The sequence below is a fragment of the Aphelocoma coerulescens genome, chromosome 9 (assembly GCF_041296385.1).
Source record: "Aphelocoma coerulescens isolate FSJ_1873_10779 chromosome 9, UR_Acoe_1.0, whole genome shotgun sequence".
NCBI lineage: Eukaryota > Metazoa > Chordata > Aves > Passeriformes > Corvidae > Aphelocoma > Aphelocoma coerulescens.
This window is the reverse complement of record NC_091023.1, coordinates 17,561,319-17,583,241: the sequence shown is the minus strand read 5'-3', so window position 1 is coordinate 17,583,241 and position 21,923 is coordinate 17,561,319. Positions and strand designations below refer to the sequence as shown.

The following is a 21,923-nucleotide window of genomic DNA, read 5'->3' as shown; positions in this document are numbered from 1 at the left end:
AAGAGCAAACATGCAAAAAGATATGTAGCACTTTTCCTATTCTTCAGAACTTAGGGATACAATCCAAAACCACCTCACCTCAGGACTTAAAGATCATCAGATTTTTAGTGTCATAGCAGCTCTTCATTTCACCAGCTATCAAGCAAAATTAGGAATATAGTCTCCTTAAAAAATACAGAGTATGACATTCACTGTACCAAGTTTAGGCCAGATGAGACTTTTAGCATCAGTACACTTGATTTAAACTTATTCCTAATTATGCAGATCAGAAAGAAACCCAGACTACAGAAAATCTGGACAGTCTCTCAAGAAAGCGTTTATAAAAAGTAAAGAGAGTTTCATGTGCATGACCTTCCAAAAACCAATCCCATCACAACAACAGGTATCCTGATTCTTATAAGGTGCAGGCTCCAAATACTCATGTGATATCACCAAATAAGTCTCCAAACTGGCAAAAAACTAACAGTTCTAAGAAATACTAATTCCACAGGAACCAAGAACTAAGAAAAGTCCAAAATGATAGTGGTTATATAAGAGATTGGATTAAGAATAATCTACTGTGATGTGTGCATATTTACAGAAGACTTGGAAGAACAGAGTTTAAAACAATCACTTAAAGAAAAGTTAGTTGTTAAAGGAAACAATTTGCTGTACTAGATTATATTTATGTGACCAAGAAAAAAGTAGTGAGCAGGAGCAGACATCAGGTATTAAATGTTGGCTTGACTCCTTTTCTAAAGTAAGATCAGATGCCCTAAAAGCACTTCCCTCCATGCAAGATGAAGCTCTTTGAGCAACACACACTGAAACTTAGCAGTATCTCACACAGCCTGAACTTACCCCCATCTGCTGTTATTACACTGGGGATGTAACAACTGACCACATGTAATGAATGATTATTTAATGTTTAATTGTTCACCTAAGAGTAATGTTTTTATCTTATTCTGTGCCTGTGCAGCCAAACCACAGTTGCAATGTGACTCTGTCTGCACTGGTAGGACAGGATGCAGACAGACAATAAAAAGAAGTTTGTCTTCCTACCTAACCAAACAATTTGCCCTTTAATATCACTATTACTCAGTGCAGAAGGAGGAAGAATAAAAAGAATATTAGACTGTTCAAAAACTCTGTACTGTACCTTTCTTGTGATTTTATTATTCGGGATCCTGGTTTTGGCTTTATGATCAGAGAGACAGAGGCAGGAAAGGCCCTTCTCAGGAAGGCGAGGTTGCTTGCAACATCCAAAAAGCTGGTATTTCTGCCTCCTTGTTTTCCACGTGAGGGGGGGCAAGGGTTGAATGCAGCACTGGGTCATGGCAATCTCACAGAATCCAGATCATTATAGTAATTATATCATTATACACCATAAAAAGCATGCCAGCGCTTGCTATTAAAACTGACTGTGTTAAGATGTCGGTTGATTCACTTCAAGCGATATTTGATTAACAAAATGTGATAACGACATCTGCGAGAAAGCAAATGCAATGCCACATATGTCTCTGTGAGCAGCACTGCCTATTCTCTCAGCTTTTTTGCTATCAATCTACTGCATTGCTATTCCACACCCAGTCAGTTTGCAGCTAAACAAAGCCTGGGAAGAGCCATGCCAGCTCACAGCAAAGGCCCAGCCGGCACAGCAGTGTGGAACAACATGTGGCCATCCAAAGAATGGCACAATTAGAGAGTTAGCATGTAATGAAGCTTTTCCAGATTCCACCAATTTGTGGTTTGGGGATTTGCCAAGATGGGGAAGGCTATGCACGCACTTGTGTGTGACCATCAACTTACAGCCCTCACTGTAAAGCCTACAGCAAAACAAATTAAAAAACCAAAACAACTACCCTTCCTCCCTACAGCATCCATCAACCTTTCAGATTTGCTAGAGCTCTGCTTTTCTGGACATCTTCCTAGCTGGCTTCTTAGGCTTCTCACTTTACTCCTGAATATCATGAATTACACTTGAATGCTTTTAGTGTGCCAGAACACTTACTATTTCAATAATGACTTCTCCAGAACTTATTTTTTTTATTATTATGAATGTAATGTTTCCAAACAACATTCTTGATTGTTAGACTCAAAAAGTGTTGCTGTGATAACCCTCTAAGAACCCCATCTCCTCCTGAGTTACTGTTATCCTTACATTAGCTGCGAGATTTTGAGAAGAAACTGACTCTCAGAAGAATTTGGTTGAAATGAATTACTATTCAGCAGGGCAAATCCAAAGCTAGCATCCCCTCTGGACAACTAATGCTTCATAGGTTTTCACCAACAGTTGGAGGCAGGGACTTGCCAGGATATGTAGCTCTGTTCAAACTCTACGTGGAGATATTTGTGATGACTGCTTAAATCAAATTGTTCCTTCTTCACATTTGTTTGCAATTATGCCAACAACAGTCATGGCTGGGAAAAGTGGATTCTACTTTATGTCTTATGTACAGAAAGTGTTTAAATATTTATCTGTGATGTATGGCTCAGAAGAGGCAGCTCGAAGATCTGCTGCACTGTATTGCATCTGACAGCTCAGTGTTGAACGGAACATGTACTTTCATGAGCTGTGAAGAATTACTATTTCTATCACTGTTGGACACTTTGTGACTAAAATGTTGGACCCATTATCCTATTATCCAGCAACACACACTGTGCATAATGAACATCTCTATATCCCTGGCCTTAGAGACCTTCTGTCAAAATCAAAAGAACTGGAAATTGTGCAAAGAAGCACTTTAAGCTGATAAGGAAATATTCATAAAACAACAAAAACAACAACAAAAGAGGCACTGATTTGCACTGATTTCTGAGAAACTGGCAGGTTAATCTGGCATTATTTTAGCTACATGTACAGTATATTTATGCAAAACTGGAGACCTCACTGGCATATTGTCACAAGCAATAGGGAGTTAGACCCCAAAATTCTTTTTTGTTAGTTTTGGGCAGCACCAAGTCCTTGTCTGGGTATTTTCAGACTAAGACTAAAATTTCAGCTGTAGCGTGCAATACATGAGACGGTTGTCATGAAAAACATTCCACGTTATAAACTACTACTCTAAAAGCACCAGGGATTGGGCCAGGAATCCAAGCCCCAAGTGATATCAAATGACTTATTATGCTATTTCCTTCCACCAAAGAAATTACATCTTGCAAGAAAAACCAAAACAGATACCTGAAATTAAACAAATTCTGTCTGGCAATTAAGCAGGCGGTAAAAGAGCAAAAAGAGGCTGTGAGGCAAGACAGGTTATGTTTATCCTCTACACTGACACACTGCTTCCCTCCTTGATGAGCCTACGAAATATGGCTGTAATCATAGTATCAACATTTTCTTTGACTTCCAGTAATTATGCCATTGTATAATTGAAGCTTCTGAAATTGATGTAAGCACAACTCCATAAAATATAGTTAAGAACCCATGGGTGGAAGTTAAAGCGCTGAAAATCAGTCAAGAAATAAAGCACAATTTTTCTTCTTTATCAGAGTAATTGACAAGGACTGAGGTAAATCCTGTCACTGGCTATCTTTTATCATGATATTCTTCCAGAAGATAAAGGCACAGACTCAGGGAAGCCCTACAGCTTGAAGTCAGGAGACAGTCTTGCAAATGGCAATGATACTCTGACTTCATTCGCTAAGAGTAGGTTAAGTACCTGGAAAAACAGCCTAAGTCAAATACCTTACTTTGCAAAAGCTAAATATTTGAAAGTTACCATAGCACCTCAATATTCCCAAGATGTAACACAAGAGGACAGGAGAGGAACTTCTGAAACACAGCCTCCAAATGCGGTCACTGCAACACACGCTGCTCCAGGCTGGCAGGAAGCTGATGGCCACCTTCTTCAGGAGAGCAAGGTAACAAATTTCGGGGGCAAAAAGTCTCTCCTTCAAGTCTGTGGTGCCACACTGAAATTGTTGGCTCTTGATCACAACTAAGAGTAAGCAGAGCATTATGAACTGACAAACTGATCATCGCTGAACAGCACGCAGCTCTCCCAGCGGACACATGAACAAACAGTTTTAAGACCAGACAGGATAAGCACAGGGAGGACCACGGTAGCTCATCCAAGCAATTGATGCACATGCTGGGAAGGACACGATGTTGAGAAATTCAAGCCTGATAAATTTCCCACCACTGAGCCAAGAAGTAGAAGGCTGGAGAGAGAAAATATTGCTGTCTCTCTCAAGAAAGTATTACATAAAGTATAATCATACATCCAGAGTATTTCACCATCCCCTTACATTTCACTGTGGCATTTACACCTGTGTGTAGGGTATCACCATTACAGCTCAGTGGAACACAGTATAACCCTGAAGAAACTGCTCTCCAGGTGGTGGCTTTTCCCTCACAGGAACTTCACCTGCAATGACCAACTCACGGGGGATAAGGCAGCTCCTGATTTTCTCAATAATTCAAGTGAACACACAGGTTTCTCTATCCAAAATCAATAGCTTGTTATCAGTCACAGGTTTTCCCTTTTCCTCCCATTTACACATACAAATTGAACCAAGGTGCCAGATAAGTCAAGTCCTGCCTTTACTGGAACACAGCAATACAGTGCAACTGCAGGAGAAGGTCCATGGAACCACCTGCACTAGCAACAGGAAGATCTTCCCCCAGAGCATCCAGAGGCCATCCAGGGAGCTGGAAACCCAAAAGCACAGACAACACACTGCTGAAACAACAGCCTTATCTTGTACAAGAAACTGGTTCAACAGCAAAAAACCCAGCTCAGTTCTCAGTGGAGCACAGGGTAATGTGTTGGGAATAGAGAACCATAAAAATAATCAGCACACACATCTCAATCCTAACAAACCAATATGTACAGAGCCTGTAAAGCCTCCTCTGAGAGCATCAGTTATACTGTATATCTGATTTAAATTTTTCAGAGAAATAACTGAAGCTCTTCAGCTTGTTCCAAAGGCCCAAGGGGAAGGAGAAAACCCTCAATACATGTAAGTGGCAGCTTTGCAGCAGCATGAGACTAAACAAATGGAAAAACCTAAAATAGGTTGCGACAGTTCATCATTAATCAGTATGAATTACTTGGCAGAATGCAGTATCTTTCAGTGCAACTTAGTGGCACCTTTCCCAAAGAACTAATACAAACACAAGTGCATAGCAAGAGATTTGGGGAGCAGGGGAAAAGGGATGTCATCACTGATTGAGTTGCTGATGGCAAGAAACAAAAAATGAGACTACACAGGGCAGCACCTGTGCGGCTGAAAAACATGACTGGCATGTTCCAGCTACTTCATTTGGCAAGGTTAAATTCACCACAGAAGAATCATAATCATATTACAAAACACTCAGGTCTTTTGAATGGCTTCCTTGCAGTCAGATACCACTTCTCTAAGAGTTCTGTTTATTCCTGCATTTTCCCAGGACAGGGATAACATTCTGAATCCTTCCTCTTGTATTCATAAAAGATCATTACTGTTGAACATATGAAGGTAGGAGAATAGAAGAGAGAGGGAGACGCATTATCTTTGTTTAGAGACAGATAAAAATGGAAAACTGCAGAGAAAGCTTCCAGCTCAGGCAACCTCTATCAAGCCTACAAAGAAGCCCTTGTGCTGGCAGGCCCTGGCAAAGGATCTAAGCATCCAAACTATTCAATTTTTCCATCTATATGAAATGATTTAATACATAACTTGCATATATGGATTTGGTGATCAAAATACATGGTTATCAACATAGTTTTAGTGAGCTCTGACTTGGAGTCTTGAATAGCTATCGAAGAAATTTTGCTCTGACCCTCAAACCTGGTTCTCAGAGGTTACCAAGATAGCAGCAGACCTCTTTCTTTTATTTGTATATGGATATACCTGTAATATCTTAGATCCCACTTATGATTGCCTTTTGTATTAGGTAGTTTTGTATTTACTTGTGTCAATAAGTACTCAGGTCCTTTACTCATTTTATGCATACTTAAAAGGAAGAGACAAGTTCTAATATATTTCAAACCATCATTTCAGTTGTTATTAGATCTGAATAGGCAGAAGGTTCAGCAAATGACCAAACTAAAGGCCTTGCATTTGCAAGTCTAAAAACACACAGCTTCAAACAAAAACAGAGAAGGTAGCTAGACTGAGTAAAAAGCACCAGGCCAAAGTAGTTCAGACCAGGTCCCACTCTGCTGGAAACATCCTTACTATTACTTTTGTCCAAAAGATATATAACAGTCCTTAAACTCTCAAGAAGAGTTTAAAAACCCTATTTGGAAAACAATTTGTGGTGGTTTGTCATGCTCACCTGGGAAAACCCATGTTAAAATTGCTAACTGTAGCTTCTATCACCCAGCAACTAGAGAAAAGGAGCAAAAACTGCCCTTGCATAGTAGTATTAAAAGATAAACCTGCAAACAAGATAATTATCCAGATATTTGAAAGGACAAAGTTTGATTAGGGAAAGAAATTTCATGAGGGAAAGAAAAAAAAAAAACAAAACAAACCCAGACAGTGATCTTAGTGAAATCCTCAGACATGAAAATGAAAGCAATTGTCCCACATTTGTATTGCTCCAGTCATTTCACACATGCTTCATTCATGTAAAGGGAATTACCACAAAATCTGGAGCTGTGACAAGATAAGCTTTTCATGGACTGAGGACCCAAAAATTAGAGACAGTTAATCATAACTAAAGCTTTGTGAACAACACTTGTCAATTACATGAGCAATTGCAAACACCTACACAGCGCTCTCCAAAACACCCCAGCACGAAGACAGCTAAATAACAGATACCAGAAGTCACCTCTGACAACTGTGCTTGGAAGCAGCCTCTGTCATCAGACTTTCCCATACAGTGATAATGAGAGCCATTCCATGCAAAGAATGAGGTTTCAACGCCTCAGGTATCACTTCTTCCAAACATTGTAATGGATAAAGTCTTTTAATGAACAGCAGCACAAACTGCAGTTTAGCCAATCTGATTTGCAGGAAATCCTGTGTTCTCTGTCTCAGGCCCTACAAGTTTAGTGATGAAAATTGTAATAAGCTCTTTCTCTCAAATCAGAGCAAAAATATACTGAACTGACCTTCCATTGATCCCTGGGAAGCAGTTTCACCACCACGATGTCACAGTTCAGGGCTCTGTTGCGAGCAACTACTCCGTCAATGAAGATATCGCGAGTCCCATCCTAGTCAAAGAGGAAGAAAAGTAAGTGCCAGACCAAAACATATTAAATCATGGTTGTTATGAAGTTTAAAACACTGCCATCAAAAAAGACACACACCCTGGTGAGACAAACATCCTGCAGTTGTGCACAGAAATAAAAATGGATTCACCATATGCCCTTTAACATACAGCATCTTTCAACAAATAAGTACCTTTGTATGGATGTGCCAGTACAGTAGTTCCATGCTATTTACACAAGACAGAGCCAAGCCCTCAAGATGTGTTGTCTCAGTTCCTCTACAGTTACTCTCGGGAACAAGTAGAGAGTTTTCTGCTGTCACAGCTCTTGACACATTAATTTCCCGCCTCAAACATTCAAAGCCAGTGTTCAGAACAGACAAGTGTTCAGAACTGTTTACAAGACAGCCTCTGCAAAGTGCTCCATGCAGAGCTCCTGCTGCTCTCCTGGTGAGGTGGGAAAGCAGGGACATGCAGCTTCCAGATCAGCAGGTCACTCTGTGAAGGTGGTCTGGATTGTGGTTCGGGATGCAATCTCTTGCTTTTCAAATGAGTTAACACCATATATTCTGCATTTGGCATAACTAATGTTAGAAGATATCCCAAATAATGATGACTACAGATGCCAACTGCAAGCCAGGAGATCTTTTACTGTAACAGACATGTCAGGACACCTTCTCTGAATACTCTAGGTTAGCATCCTTGCACAAGAGCCTCTACTAATTGCACACACTATGATTATCCACCTCAGACATGTCTGGCATTTGATTACTCTAGATTTAGTTTGGGAGATTTTCTTCATGGGGTGAACAAAGTTTCCCAAAGATGCCAACACAAAGATCTTAGTTTTTAAAGGATTGCCAGTTTTGTTGTTTTTTTTTCTTTTGATAATTATTGACAGTGTGCTTGCTGCTTTCATTTCTGCTTTCCCATAAGTCAGTATACAAGAAATTCCATGTGTCTGTTTACAGTGCAATGAACATGTCAAACAATGTGAGCATTTAGTATCAATATGAGCAGTTAAAATTGTTTTGCTAAAGAGTTGTCTTTGTATAGTTTTGAGGTACAAAAAAGGAGCTTGAGTTTCTTCAGATTAGTACTTCACTGTCTTTCAAAGAAAAAAGCAGCCTCCCAAGACTTAAAGTCTTAATCACAACTTCAGCTGTTTCTCAGACACTCCTGAGTCTCATATGTGTGAATAAATCCAATCAGAACTACCAGCATGCTCAGTGTCCAAGAAAAATTTCTTTTATAACCTGAAAACATGAAGCCCTAATATCACATAAGTATCTTACTCTGCTTAGATACCAAAACAATAAAAGGAAGAACCCTGCCATGATGTGAAACTAAGGCCGTCCTCCAAGAGACCAAATTACTCTTAGAAAGAAAAGCAGCAGCAGCTCAACAGCTGTGTGAAAGCTGCCTCCCATGACAAGATGCAGAAAAATTGCAAAGCCTCTTGGACCAACATAATTCAAATTGGAAACCGTTCTTTTCAAAAAGCCAGATTTTTTACACATGGTCATATTCCTTATTTCTCCCCACCCTTTCCCTTCAGCTCCAACTCTTTACTTAAATCCATCACACACATAAAAATGAAAAGTTCAAAGTCACTTTTTAAGGCAAATTCCTGGTTTGGATTTTTTTTTTGTCTGTACCTGTAGCTGCTCTGTGCTGTAGGACACAAGCACAATAATTTGCTCTATACTTTTTTTCCCTCCTCTCCCGTATCCATGAAAATACAAGACCTTTTCTTCTGTAAAGGTACTTGATGTGTCACACCACCTAGTAAAAGCTGCATTTGCACACTCTGCAAGAGTCTGGTCTTTAATTGCACCCACACACTCTCATTCCAAACAATATATATATATACACACACACACTTACACACATGTATGTACACCTCTTTTGCAGCAGTTAATTTCAACATCTGCAACAAAGCTGTAATCAGAAAACTGCCATCAGTTTTGGTTTTTCCTCCAAAAAGAAACATCTCTGTATCTTGAGCTACAGGCTCACAATTGTTGGGTGAACTTACGCACTTCCAAGAAAATTTGTGCATCCCAATTTTTCCTCCGCACAGCTGACACTTCAGATTACTAATGCAATTAAAATGGCACTGAATGACAACAGAACACAATCACTTGCAAAGTCTCAGCTGTGCCTGGGGTGCATCTACTTTATTGGCCACAGTGGCTTCAAGACTTCTGCAGCCCACTCCAGGCTTTCTCTGCAGATATCTCCAGCAGTGCTCCCTTATCCCCCTCTGACAAGAGATCTGCAGTACTTCCATCTGCTCTGGAAGTGTCTCCCACAAGCACAGCACAGGCCCAGTCACTGTCACTCACACTCAGCAGCACCATCCTTCACACTGCCACTTCAAACCACACCACCCTGCGCAGGGAACACACGAGATGCGAGGCAGAGATTTAAATTCTTGGGGTCTGTTCTCTGGGTAGCTTTCAAGAGAAAAGCCCTGGGCCTTCCCCTCAACTCTTCATGCAACAATAAGACAAGCAGACAGAGCACATGTGTGGCAAGAAACACGCAGGGACTTTTGGTGTCAGAAGGTGAACAGCTGTTGCACTGAACTCCATGAAGCCATGGCCAAGTCAGAGCTGAAGAGAAAGGGGTACAGTGCCCTTGTCAACAGCAGGAAAGAAAGGGTGATTTTTCACAGCTGCAGCTCTTGCCAATGATGGGAAGTGCTGCAGAACACCAAGGCTGCAACCTCTCCATTATGGCAAATAATGTTATACAAAGGATAAGCTTTCCCAAAGCATCTGTCTTAAAGGACTGTGCCTACACAAGCCAGAGTCATCTTCATCCAGGTGTTGATTCTGCTGGTTCTGGTATTCATCTCCATAAAGGGCAGAAAAGTAGAAAGATAGCTGAGATAACCACCTCTGCTAGCCCTCCTTAATGTATGCATTCCTGCACACAGAACAGGCACAAGGCAACAGCTGGACACTAGAGGGGCGATTAGGGGTAAAGGCTCACATCCAAATAACTCATGAGAGTAGATGAATTTCTCTTTTAACCTTGCATTTTGTAAATTCAGAGAATATACTTAACAGCTTACACTTATTACACCTACAAGAACACCTGGCAAAGGAAGCATCAAAGTTCCTTTCACTTACACACTTCCCCTCTGATGTACCAGAGAGCTGCTCTGTACTTGTTCCTCTAGATAATGTTACTGTATTCTGTGCAGCCCCAACCTTTCCCCACCCAACCTTCTCTAACAAAGCTCCAAAACATTGCCCCAAATCAACAACATGAACTGAAAAATACCATGAATTTCAAGGCTTTCAGTCCAAGCCCCAAAACAGTAGTACTGTCAGTAGTAAGGACAACATAATCAGTGTTGCACTGTCTCAGGGCAGGCTCTGCCTTCTCATCCCCACACCAGCAAAACATTTCAATATAAAACTCATTAACAGCAACACTTTGACCAAGTCAGTTCGAGATAAAAACCTTTGGCTGTGCCAGCTGTGAGGTCACCTTCCTGACTGGAAGGCCCTGAAATTGCAAGAGTCCTTCTTTTCTGTCAAAATAAGGAAAGAAGAGAGAAGAGGTGCAAGCCAGTCCCATGTGACAGAAGCACATCCCAAGCCAACCAAGATACAGCCCGCGCCAAAGCGGGCACATGAAAAGGAATCACGCATATTATTTCTGGAATGACTTTTCAAATCAGCTCATACAGCAGATCGAAAACGGAGAGCATATTTGTTTAGGGGAGATTAACTTAAATCAGTGGAAAATCTATAAAACCTCTGCAGCCATAAACCAAGGGTTTCTGATTACGCTATCTGGTGGTCCTCAAACCTGACTTCAGCTGGCCTCTGTGGGACCCTGAAGTATCCCCAACTTCAGCACAAGCGAAGAGTTTCTTTGAGGTATGAGAAAGCAGGATTTGTTTGGGAATATTTGATATAAAAGAAAATCCAGATTGTGTTCATTTTTTCCAACTCATTCACCTTTGAGTGACCTTCTGTGCACAGCATAACTCCTATATTAATGCACCTTTACTTATGAACTTTAAAGCATTATAAAATTACACTTACTGGAGATGGAATGAAGGCTTCATGGTACTTCTTAGGATTTATTCTCAAGGGTCCCTTAAAAAAAAAGAAAAGAAGGAGAAAGATTATGCCTGAATCTTATTAATTTTATATAACACCAGTTAAATTAGAGAGCTGTGGGTAATATATCTACTGTGAAACATGAGAGATACATCTAAATTTCCATTATACATTTCAAGTCTTGACAACTTAGCATCCAAGCAACTTCAAGCCAAAAGGCAGTTTCATGATAGGCTTAAGCTGATCTACTGCAGTCTGTCATCAAAGAGATGTTGAATCATTAGTTGTTGCTGCTACTGGGTGAACTGAGGATCCAAGCCCTCCTGTTCCTTTCACATATTTTCTGCTGAGCATCCACCAACTTCGTTAACAAATGGATAATAGAAACAATTTGGCTCGCTCTGTCTTGGAAAAGGAGAATGTTGGGTTTGCTTATTTTGGAGGATGCAAGGAAAAAGTAAAAGAAAAGCTGAGCTTGCATGGCAGCAGGTATCATTCTTATGGGGCTCTGGCTGCTTAGGCTGTTCCTGCAAACAGACAGCAGCAGTAACTCTGTGATAATAAAGTACATTTCCAAAAAAGAATCAAAAGGATTTTCCAAAAATAAACATTTAAAGTCTACAGGATTAAATTCTGTTTAAACATACTTAAAGGCAAACTATCTTAAATACATTAGAAAATTCCATGGTCTATCTCTTTCTGCTTTGTTATCTGCCAACTTAAAGGCCAAGTCACCTGCAACAAATTCATATCACCCCTCCAAAGTAAACCAACCAGTTTTGCTGCTTGCACTCAGGTCCATCCAAGAGAAAGGCAGAGCCAACCAAGGCCTTATAGGCTACACATTTGCATCCCAAAAGGATCCTGGAAATTGGGATTCAGGTGACTGCAGTTCAAACTGACAGCATTTGAATCTTATGGGAACACAGCTTAGGTATCTGCCTTCCAACAGGCTTCTGCTCTGAGAAGAAACTTTTAAAATTTCTCTACTTGTGTATTTGAAGTAACATTAGCCAATTTATTATACAAACAGATTCCATCTGTTTGCACTTCTGTGTTAAGCAATCATAGGAGCATCTCACAGGAATTGCTTCTTTAAAACTTTACTGCAGCAAATAATTTTTTTATGTATTCTGGGAAACACTCAGACAATAGGAAAATAGAGCTGATTACATGTTAAACTTTTGCTGCCTTGAAGAAGATTTCACAGATTTATGAAGATTTTCCATTGCACTTATTTGCTAAAGTTTGCCAGCAAATACAGAATACCAGAATACCAGCAGCATGTATTCTATACTCTTTACATACTATTTGAGTACTTTGCTGCACTATCTCGTTTGATGTCTCACTTAACTTGTACTAACAAGGACACTTGCCCCCATGGCAGGAACAACCCAGGACAACAGCACAGAAACAAAGACAACCCACTGAGAGCAACCCTGGGGTATTTTATGCTTCAGCAAAGCAAGAGCTGACTTGCTGTCATCAGTCTCTGTTAGCACTGGTACCCAGGAATGGAAAACTCTCAGTGGTCATCCTCCACTTATTTCCCAGAATCAGTCATCAGAAGCTGCTACAGAGAGAAAAGAAAAAATGGCAAGGGATTGTTGCTCTGCTTGACAACGAATTAATTCCCATACGTGGATCCTGTCTTCCTCTGCAAAATCCCCTTGAATAGTTTGGGACAGCTGTCAATCAGTCAGGTGTAAATACCTATCATGCACATGAAAAGTCAGGGTTTGTGCCCATGGCCCAGAAGGCACCAGAGCAGCAACGTGCCCATGGACACCCAGCTCCAACAACTGCACAGAGGAGCACAGTGTTACCACGTTTATTGTGCAGCCTGTTTATCTGCATTTTATATGCACTACCTAATTATGATCAGCATTAGAAGTCTTACATCAAGTAACATTAAAATACTTCAGCTCTTTCCTTTAAGCAAGAAACTCACAAAATTTATCTTAGAAAGCAGATGGGCCCTATTATCTGTGCCCATGAAAATCCTATTTACAATGTTGTACATTTCACGCTGTGATATCATATCTGGAACCAGTCACTCTCCCCATCTGCAATGAACAACTGTTCTCATATGTGTATTAGGGGGTGAGGATCTGGCTGCAGAGTCTCATGATGTCACACTAATGTTGTATTATTTTACAATAGCTTGCAAATAATAGCTGCTATATTTATCAGTGTTCTTCTGTCATTAGGGCCTTTGTTATGAAAGGGAAGAACAAGGTCTGCAGGAAGGTTTCTAAAACACTTTCTGATGATTCAAGTCAGCTTCACAGGTTCTTGCCAATAAAGTTACTAACCTTATTGAACTTTCCCAGTGAGACACAAAAGGGTCACGATTTCTCAAGCTGCTCTGCTAGATCAGGGCAGGCAGTACTCAGACTAAACGTCAAGCATCCCAAACCAAGCCGTTTATAACAGCTATTGTAACACATAAGCCTAGATTCGTTTGTATGTACAAAACATGAAAAAAAGGACAGGGTTCACAAGTATCTGATTGCTACCAAGGCTTTCTTTGAAAAATCAATCCATGAAAACCAGGGAAATCCCAGCTTTTACATCCACAAAAGAACAGCTTTCCAAGGAGAAACACCCTCTTAACAGCAAAGCAGGCTCTGCACCTCTGTTCGCTCCGCCTGACCCCAGCAGCCCTGCAGGGAGGGTCTGGGAGACACTGGAGGCGTAGAGCAGACATGAGTTTCTGGCTGATGCTTCAGAGGATGATTAGAGTCCTTTGGGTCAATGCTCTTTAATACACAGCCCAATTTCATCTGCTGTGTATAACCATCATCGTGCGTTCACGGAACGACGCAGGAGTTATTCAATCTTGTTTGCCTTCAGGCCATCCGGTGTGATTCCAACCAACCCAATACGCCTGGTGTTTGCTCCCTGAAGTTTTAAGGGCAGGGAAGTGAGAATTCTATGCACTCATAAGCGCCTGAGATCAGATCCCTTTTCTTGTGGGAGGACACTTCCGCACACGTCGCTCGACAGAATGAATCCAGGAGTCCGCAGGGCACACTTCTCGTGCTACTTATCAAAACCTCAGTTATGTCAGATACAGTACCAGAAGCCATTAAGACCAATAGTACTGACAGATGTCAGCACCCTTAAAGATAACCTTTCACTCTTCCTGATCTGGAGCTGCCTAATCTTTGTGGTACTTGTTTGTCATCTGAGCAATCCCCAGGTCTGCCAGTAGTTTCTGTGGGTTGGGCTTTCAGGAATACTTTGTTGCACAGCTGCTACCGTCCAGCAAAAATCTCAGTGTCATGGTAGGCTCTTTTCTCCCTAACAGACCTCTCAAATTCTCATCCAAATATAAGCAGATCCAGTGCTTCCAGGATGCTCTAGGGGACACCCCATGTTCAGAGACTGGGAACACTCCAGTTTCCTCAGGACCATCAGATTCAGACTAATAGGTTTGTCCTCCCCTTCCATAGGCTCCTGTGGAGCCTTTTTTGCAGGTTACCATGCCAGAACAATGCCCTCCTTTTGGGGATTAATACAACAGGCATTTTTTCATTCTAGCTCTTGCTGTCTTAGAGAAAACCACTGAATATTTGTCCATTCACTAAAGCTGCTTTCAGGATCTCACCTATCCTGGTTGAGGCTGCAGTGATGAATGGTCTTGATGAAATCACAAGGATGAATGAACTGAAGATGAGAAATACTGAGCTGGGATGTCCATGATGTAACACTCAGCTCTGAATGATTAAATCCAGCTTCTACAGTCTCAGTTGTTTCCCTGAGATGTGGAACTGGATGAAAGGAAAACAGATACAGCCTAAGAAAGCACATATGACTCTTCCAGTTATGCAGCACATCACCTGGAGTAGACACTACACATTTACAAGAGTTAGGGATTTGTGGGGTATGCCCAGCCACTGCCCTGGAGGGACGTCTGCTGAGATAAGGAGAGTGCCTAAACCTCCCAGCAGAACTCCCCTGGAAAGGGAGCTACTCTTAGTTATGGTGAGAAGACAAACCCAGAATCCTCTGGGAGACCCTATGCAGATCATTTGTAACCCATTGGCCTTTACCCTCTGACACCCACCCCCTGTATCCCTATAAAGCCCCTGCCCCTGTGAGGGCAGAGAGAGCCCATCCCTGGCTCCCCTTCGCCGAACTAATAAAGCTGCCTCGTGCGGAACAGCTACACGGGCCTCTCGTCTCCCTCCCTGGTCTGGCCTGGGGGCTGCCCTGCAGAGCTGAGCTGGAATCACCAGCTGACAATCACTAAAGAGCTGACAGCCTCTGCATGGGCCCTCCTAGCTGGCAGCTGAGGGAAGACACCGGGCCTCTGGAAGATGATCTCTTTTGGGACCATCTCTCTGGACCGGTCACAGCTTCCTTGGTCAGAGCTACTGACCCCTCACCAGCTGTCATAGGGATTCCTTTGCCAGGGATCATGCAATCACAGGTCCGTGGGGACTCAGCATTTCAGTGGGATTCTCAGGTAGTAGTCACACAGCCTGATGTGCCTCATCTGCAGCTGCACTTGACCTCATAGGCAGCCTATGCACACTGCACTTAACGCTATCAGGCTGTTACCAAAAATGGTGCCAAAAATACTCCCAAAGGTAAGGCAGGAGCTTTAGTTGATGCCATATGCCAGTGCAGCCATGAGGGAAGTCACACCTTAAGGCTTCCATTTCCTCCCACACCATTTACTTCCCATTGCAGATGTCTGTGATGCTCTTTAAAAATGCACTGGCCTGAGGTCTAAGTAGCCCAGTGGAACATGCTGATCATCAGCAGGGACATGATTTCTCTCAAAGCTAAGAGTGCATGAGATTGGTCTTCAGGATGGAATCAGGCAGTCTTTTATGTAAAATCCTCATCACGCCTCCAGAGATTATACCATTATATTAATATACAAGAATTATTATGCAATTATAACAAAAAATCAGACAAAATTAAGGGGATGTCATTTGAGACTCCAATGTATTGGTAAAAGTAAATATCACAACCTCACCAGCAGTACAACATTAATTAAATGGTAAGGGACCTGTCTGTCTTTGGGTAAACAATCCCTCAGCATGGATGTCATGCCCTCACCGAGTTCCACCTGCCTTTTTTCTCCAGCCAGTCTGATCTCACTGGGATGCCAGGTGTGTCCTGAAGAACATTACACCATGTTTAGGACTACCGTGGATGTGGTGCAAGGATGCTCTCTTCTTCTCCATCTCAGACCTGCCAGCCTTCGTGTAAATCTTCTCTATCCAGCAAATAGGACAGCAGGACCACCCCCACATTCTTTAGAAAAGAATTGCTGCCTAATGATGGCTGCAGTTTTGCTGCTCCAAAAAGAAGCACAAACATTTTTGAGAGAAATTTCAGCAAGAGGTATCTTGCTAAAGGCATTTGTTTTTACTTACACTGACATAGACAGACTCTGCCAGCAACTGCTGTTGTTTTGAGAATTATTTGTAAAACGAAGTGTCTCCCCAGTAATGACCATCACGGCCAGCAGACTATTCAACCAGCAATCTGCAATTCATCACTAGTGTGGATCAGGAATTTTACAGAACATGCAATCAAACAAAAAACTACTTCAGAGGAATGCAGAAGATTCCATTCCACTTGTAGAACATCCTGAGAAAGGGAAAATATCTTCCTCTGGCATCTACAAGTGATACATCAATTCCCTGTCATCAGCTGCTGCTGATTTCCAACAACTGCCTGTGATTTTCCCAGACTTATCACAAGAGCATGGACACTGTATATTTCAGGCACCTGAATTAGCTCTCCCCTTTTCAGTCCTGCTGAAACATCTTCTTTTGACATGTAGGCTTCAAATATACTCTTCTTCCTCCCTCGAGTGGGTTTATTTAGATTCCTTCTGTCCCCTGATGTTGGGACACCAGCATAGGATCCTCCTGCAAACAAAAATTCATAAGTGTTACCTTGCCCACCAAACATGTCTATGTTTCTTAACAGAATCTGTACAGAGGTTTTATATTCAAAGTTGATTTTCTGATAACAGTTTGCCTAGAAATACTGGCACCAGACTTCAGAACACCAAAAAGCCTGGAATAATAGTATTTTACAAATGAACAGTCTTTTACAGCTCATTTTAAAGTCAATAGCATTCATCCCAGCCCATCTTTTAAAGCACAGGCTTCAAGGCAGCTTATTCCTGAAGCTTGTACACACACTGCTTTAATACCTCTGGGAGTTCCCAGTTGTCTAGGATTTATTCTGCTGTCTGAATTGTTCATTGTTTCTGTCTGCGATTCAGAGAGTTGTCTCTTCCTATCGAAGTTCTGGGGAGTTCTTGCAGATTCAGAGTTGTTTCTGGTTCTTGCAAACCCTCTTTTTTCTGCACCTGAAACCAAATACAGGTTTGAAATTACAGGGAAGGGAAGAGGAACCCCAGTGCCAGCTGGTGGTCCTGGTGAAGCTCATGGTCTCTAGTTCTTCAGTACAAGTTACAACCATTAGTCATAGCCTTTATCCAAGAGAAACAATGTCTTCATTAGTTCATTTGTAATCTGTTGGCTCTCTGGGCTTCATAATACACCACTAACTTACTTTAGCATAAATAAAAAGCTGGAAATTACGATGCTAAAATTGGATACAACCCTTCCAAAACCCTGGGAAATTCATTAGAGCATATAAAATGTGAAATTGTTAAACTGCTTCCAAAGTCTCCACCCCATTAAGCCCCCAAGTAGTGAGAAAATACAACTTCCCTACAACTTAATTAACCAGTTCAGGAATCAAGAAAGAAAAAAAAAAAAATTTCTTAACAACCCACACTGGAATTATTAACTTTGGAGCTACCAGAGGCAGCACGGTACACAAGGACACCAGAAAGAAGTGCCAAGGCTCCAAATGTCCAGCCTGTTCAGAGTAGGCCACAATCATATGAAAATATTCTGCAGAGACTCACCCCTTACTTCCCTGCCATCACCTCAGCCCCTTCCCTACAGCCAGGAGAGCAAGCAGCAGCTTCCAAAGCGTATGCCAACGCTGTTCCACGGATCAGCACATTGGAATGCAACCCAGCGCCGCGCAGCTGCCCTCTTGGCCCTCCACCTGGATACTGAACATGTCATCACAGCTTTGCCTTCCAGCCCCTCCTGGCTACGCTCCCTGGGTCCAAGCTTGTACCTGCAAGTCAGAAAACGTGCAACGCCAACTTATTTGCTACAGTGCTGTCCAAGTTACAAGGCAAATTTTTTACCTATGGTATCCTTCTCAAACGAAATCGTAGATTGCTTCACAGCATCGAGAAAAAAATGTTTAAAAAGCTGTACTTAAGCAGAGATCTTTAAAAAATATGGTGCAACAAGAGAAAACTGCTACTTTGCCCAATCACAGAGAAAAAACAATTTTCAAATATATATAACAACAGGAAAATCAGCAGGAGGGAAGGATCCTCCTAACTCAGGAGGGAAGACTCCGAGACAGGCAGAGAGAGAACTCAAGGGGCCAGCTCAGACCAGTCCAGGAAGAGATTTCACACCACAGCAGCATCTCCAAATGGGAAGCTGAAACAAAGAGGAGGCTTCTGTTTTCAGTCACAATAACACAACATAGTTGGGCCTCTTTCTACACAATCAAGCTTTTCACACTCTGAGGGTGCTTCCAGGGCGGAGACTGTCTGAGGAGGTTGTAGCTGTAACAGCAGCAAATTTTAGGTTTCAGCCGAGGCGACTGAGGCAACACAACCGGTATGGACCCATAATAACACGGAACTAAAATTAACTCATTTGTAACTGCCTAATGAACTTATTTACAAACGTCCCAAGGGTCAAGTTAAGTTTAAAAACAGGCACCAAAAGTAAGAGTACAGACCAGAGAATTGGCAACGCGATTTGCTCTGGATGTGTTTTCAGAGGCATTTTGGTGAAGGAATCTGACTTGAACTGCAACAGGCAGGATTTTAGGCTGCTCACCCAGAGAGGTCATGCAATCTGCTTCGTTGGAGGTTCTTAAAAATAGGTGAGACAGACGTCTGCCAGAGTTGGTCTAAGAAGAGTAGTTTTTTCCTTGAGGTAGTGAAATGGATTACACGAGCTCATAAGGTCCTCTAAAGCCCTCGTTTCTATGACAGCAAGTCACAGAAAATACTACTATGAATTAAAGAACCTGGGATAAAAAGGAGGCTAAATCTTAACATATCATTAAGAAGGAGCTGAAAAAAAAGTAAGAGGAGAAAAGTCAAATGCAGAGGGGGAAAGCGAAAAAAAAGTCTCATGAATTGAGCTGCGAGCTGAGAGCCAGAATTAGGCACTGCAGAAAAGAGTTGTCCCAGCACTTGGCTTGGCCATTGGTTCAAAAAATTTGGGGGCCCTACAGCCAAAAATAATGTACAGCAACAGCAAAGGGTAGAGAAGCATCTTTGTGTGATAAGAGGTAGACATGCAGAGAGGCATCTGCACATTTTCAGCACTTAAGCCTTGGGCTTGCTCTGTGGTGGGATTTTTCATTTGCTCAGACTCAAACTCAAAAACAAAACTCAAAGACAAAATTCACTCAAAACAACAAACTCTAACTTCGATGTAGCTGGCCTGCAAGGCAGTTTACACACAGCCACTTCGGGTAGCATTTGACCCCCTTGGCCATGACATTTATGGCTAAACAAAGCCACTCCTGTTACAAAGCCACAGACAACTGTCACAATTAGCATTCAACTGGAACACATCAAATTCTGCATGACTGTAACTTCTTGTATTTCTTCTTTTAAAAGAAAAAGACCTAACTACAGGTCACCATCTGTTTCAACTAGAGTCAGTATTTGTTTCTGCAATGCACCTGTCCCCTAAAACTCGAAGTTAGAAATACCTCTCATGATGGGCTTTCCTGCTGTCCCCGCTGCCCAGCATTAATATTCTGATGCATAAACAGACATCATTCCACAAAGCAAACTGTAACTTGACCACTCTATAGCATAGGATATATTGAGACTATTCTTTCTGGAAAATCTATCACAAACATGGCTAAACCCTATTCCAGCACCAGGTGTGTCAATCTTACTTTTTCCTTGGTGTTACAGTTGAGTGATTTGTAAGACAGAACAAAATCTCTCAGGGCAGGATGTCAGACAAAGTAATAACACATTCTAGGTATTAAAATAACCAAACACTAAATAAATTAATAAGCAAATGAACACAATAAAAAATTTAAAATTTCAGTGGAAGGAAGACTGAAGTGCAGGGACTGAGAGCTGAGGTTGGCTGATCCATCCCAACAGGAGGCTTGAAGCAACCACAGAGCACCAAAAACATCTGCTGTGCAGAACCACTCAGGCCTGAACACAGAGCAATTCTAGTGCACTACACGTAAATATTCACAACATGCAGCAAATGCAACACATTTGGGTGTTTATCTGGCTGCAAAGATGATGTAGAGCTGCTTCCTGTAGATGCAGCCAACACTTGCCTGGGATTTCTAGATGTTGTCATTTTCAATGGGAAATGACAGAGGACTAACAATTTGAGGAAAGGCAGTTCACTGTTCAGTACTTGAAGTCCTCTGGAGGGAGATTTGGGTTGAAAAAATCCCAACACCTCTATCAGGCATGGAGGCTCCCTACAAGGGCGACAGAGGGACACCTAAATAGGACCAGCAATTCCACCCATGGAGCAGGGAAACCCTTCAAACTAGCCAAAGGGAAGCACTTGTGGGAAGTAGAAACACACAACTCCCACCTCCACAGCAAGAGAGGCGCGAAAGAGAAGTGGGTGCATTTGTGGGCTTTCAGAACAGTTCACAATCAGTAACTCACTTTTATTCTCACCATGGACACCAGGAAAAGGAGGAGAAAGGACACAGGAGCTGTCTGAGCTCTGCTGGAAGGACAGCACTGGAGCTCCATCTAAAATCCAAACCACCTCACTTCATCTCTATCACAGCAATGACATCACACAATGGCACATTTTGGTCTTTAAGCCCAAGTACCTATTAATCTTTTCGTATTTGGGGGGAAAAAAAAGCACGCAGGCAGCTGCCCAGAATAATTGATCTGGCTTACAGGAAGAGAGGAGGCTAGATGTTTTAAATCAGCTTATTTTGACATAATTTATACAAAATCACCCTAGAGTTTAGCTTTTGAAAAGTACTGCATTTAATTAAATTTACATCTATTAGTCAGTTGATCAACTAGATGGTCAACTAAATCAAGTAAAATGCTCAACTAAACATGAAGTCAGCAAGGCCAGAAAGTCTTTAATTTTATATTAAAATCTGCATATTGCTTTACATAAGAAAGAATCAAGACCTTCAATTTTATTTACCAAAAATAAAACATTCTAACTGCCCTCTCACACCTGACAATCTCTTTGATTACTACCAGCAGAGAAGGAAAGTATTGCTGAATCTTCATCGGCACATCCATGACAACTCCCATCCAGGATCCAGCAAGAACTAGTTTTACTTGAGAGATCCAAGTGAATTTCAAGATAAGGAGATCTTGGTATAGTTTTTCCCTTTCCTACCAAAGGGCATCTACATTTTCACCAGACATTTTTACCTCCAAACTTCCAGCTTTGTTACCATCTATATTATTTCTGCAGATACCTGCAATACTTAGGCAGATCCCTGGGGTGGGCAGGACTGTGAAACCATCACAGCTGTGCTGGTAACACCTCTGCAGGTTTAGGACTCTGACCCCCCAGACACTATCTCGGCATGTAATGGTTCCTTTTACATTTTAAAAAAAAGGAATTTATGTTGAAAGCATTGGACAG

At 41.7% G+C, this 21,923-nt stretch overlaps 1 protein-coding gene across 4 annotated transcripts in view; it reads right to left on the bottom strand.

The window, feature by feature from the left end:
- The window catches only part of DIS3L2 (DIS3 like 3'-5' exoribonuclease 2), a 184,518-nt gene that overhangs the window by 148,622 nt on the left and 13,973 nt on the right, over positions 1-21,923 (bottom strand). For 3 of the 4 annotated variants that reach the window (XR_011152723.1, XM_069024458.1, XM_069024459.1), the window contains exons 3-6: positions 17,396-17,554; positions 16,963-17,105; positions 11,191-11,244; positions 7,026-7,127 (exon numbers count right to left, since the gene is read on the bottom strand). Coding sequence is in view for 3 of the 4 variants with exons in the window: in XM_069024458.1 (XP_068880559.1) it covers positions 7,026-7,127; positions 11,191-11,244; positions 16,963-17,105; positions 17,396-17,554 (458 nt within the window). In the remaining variant the exon portion in view is untranslated. Of the gene's footprint in view, positions 1-7,025; positions 7,128-11,190; positions 11,245-16,962; positions 17,106-17,395; positions 17,555-18,121; positions 18,343-21,923 lie in introns of all 4 variants that reach the window. The other variant, XM_069024460.1, reaches the window with a different exon arrangement.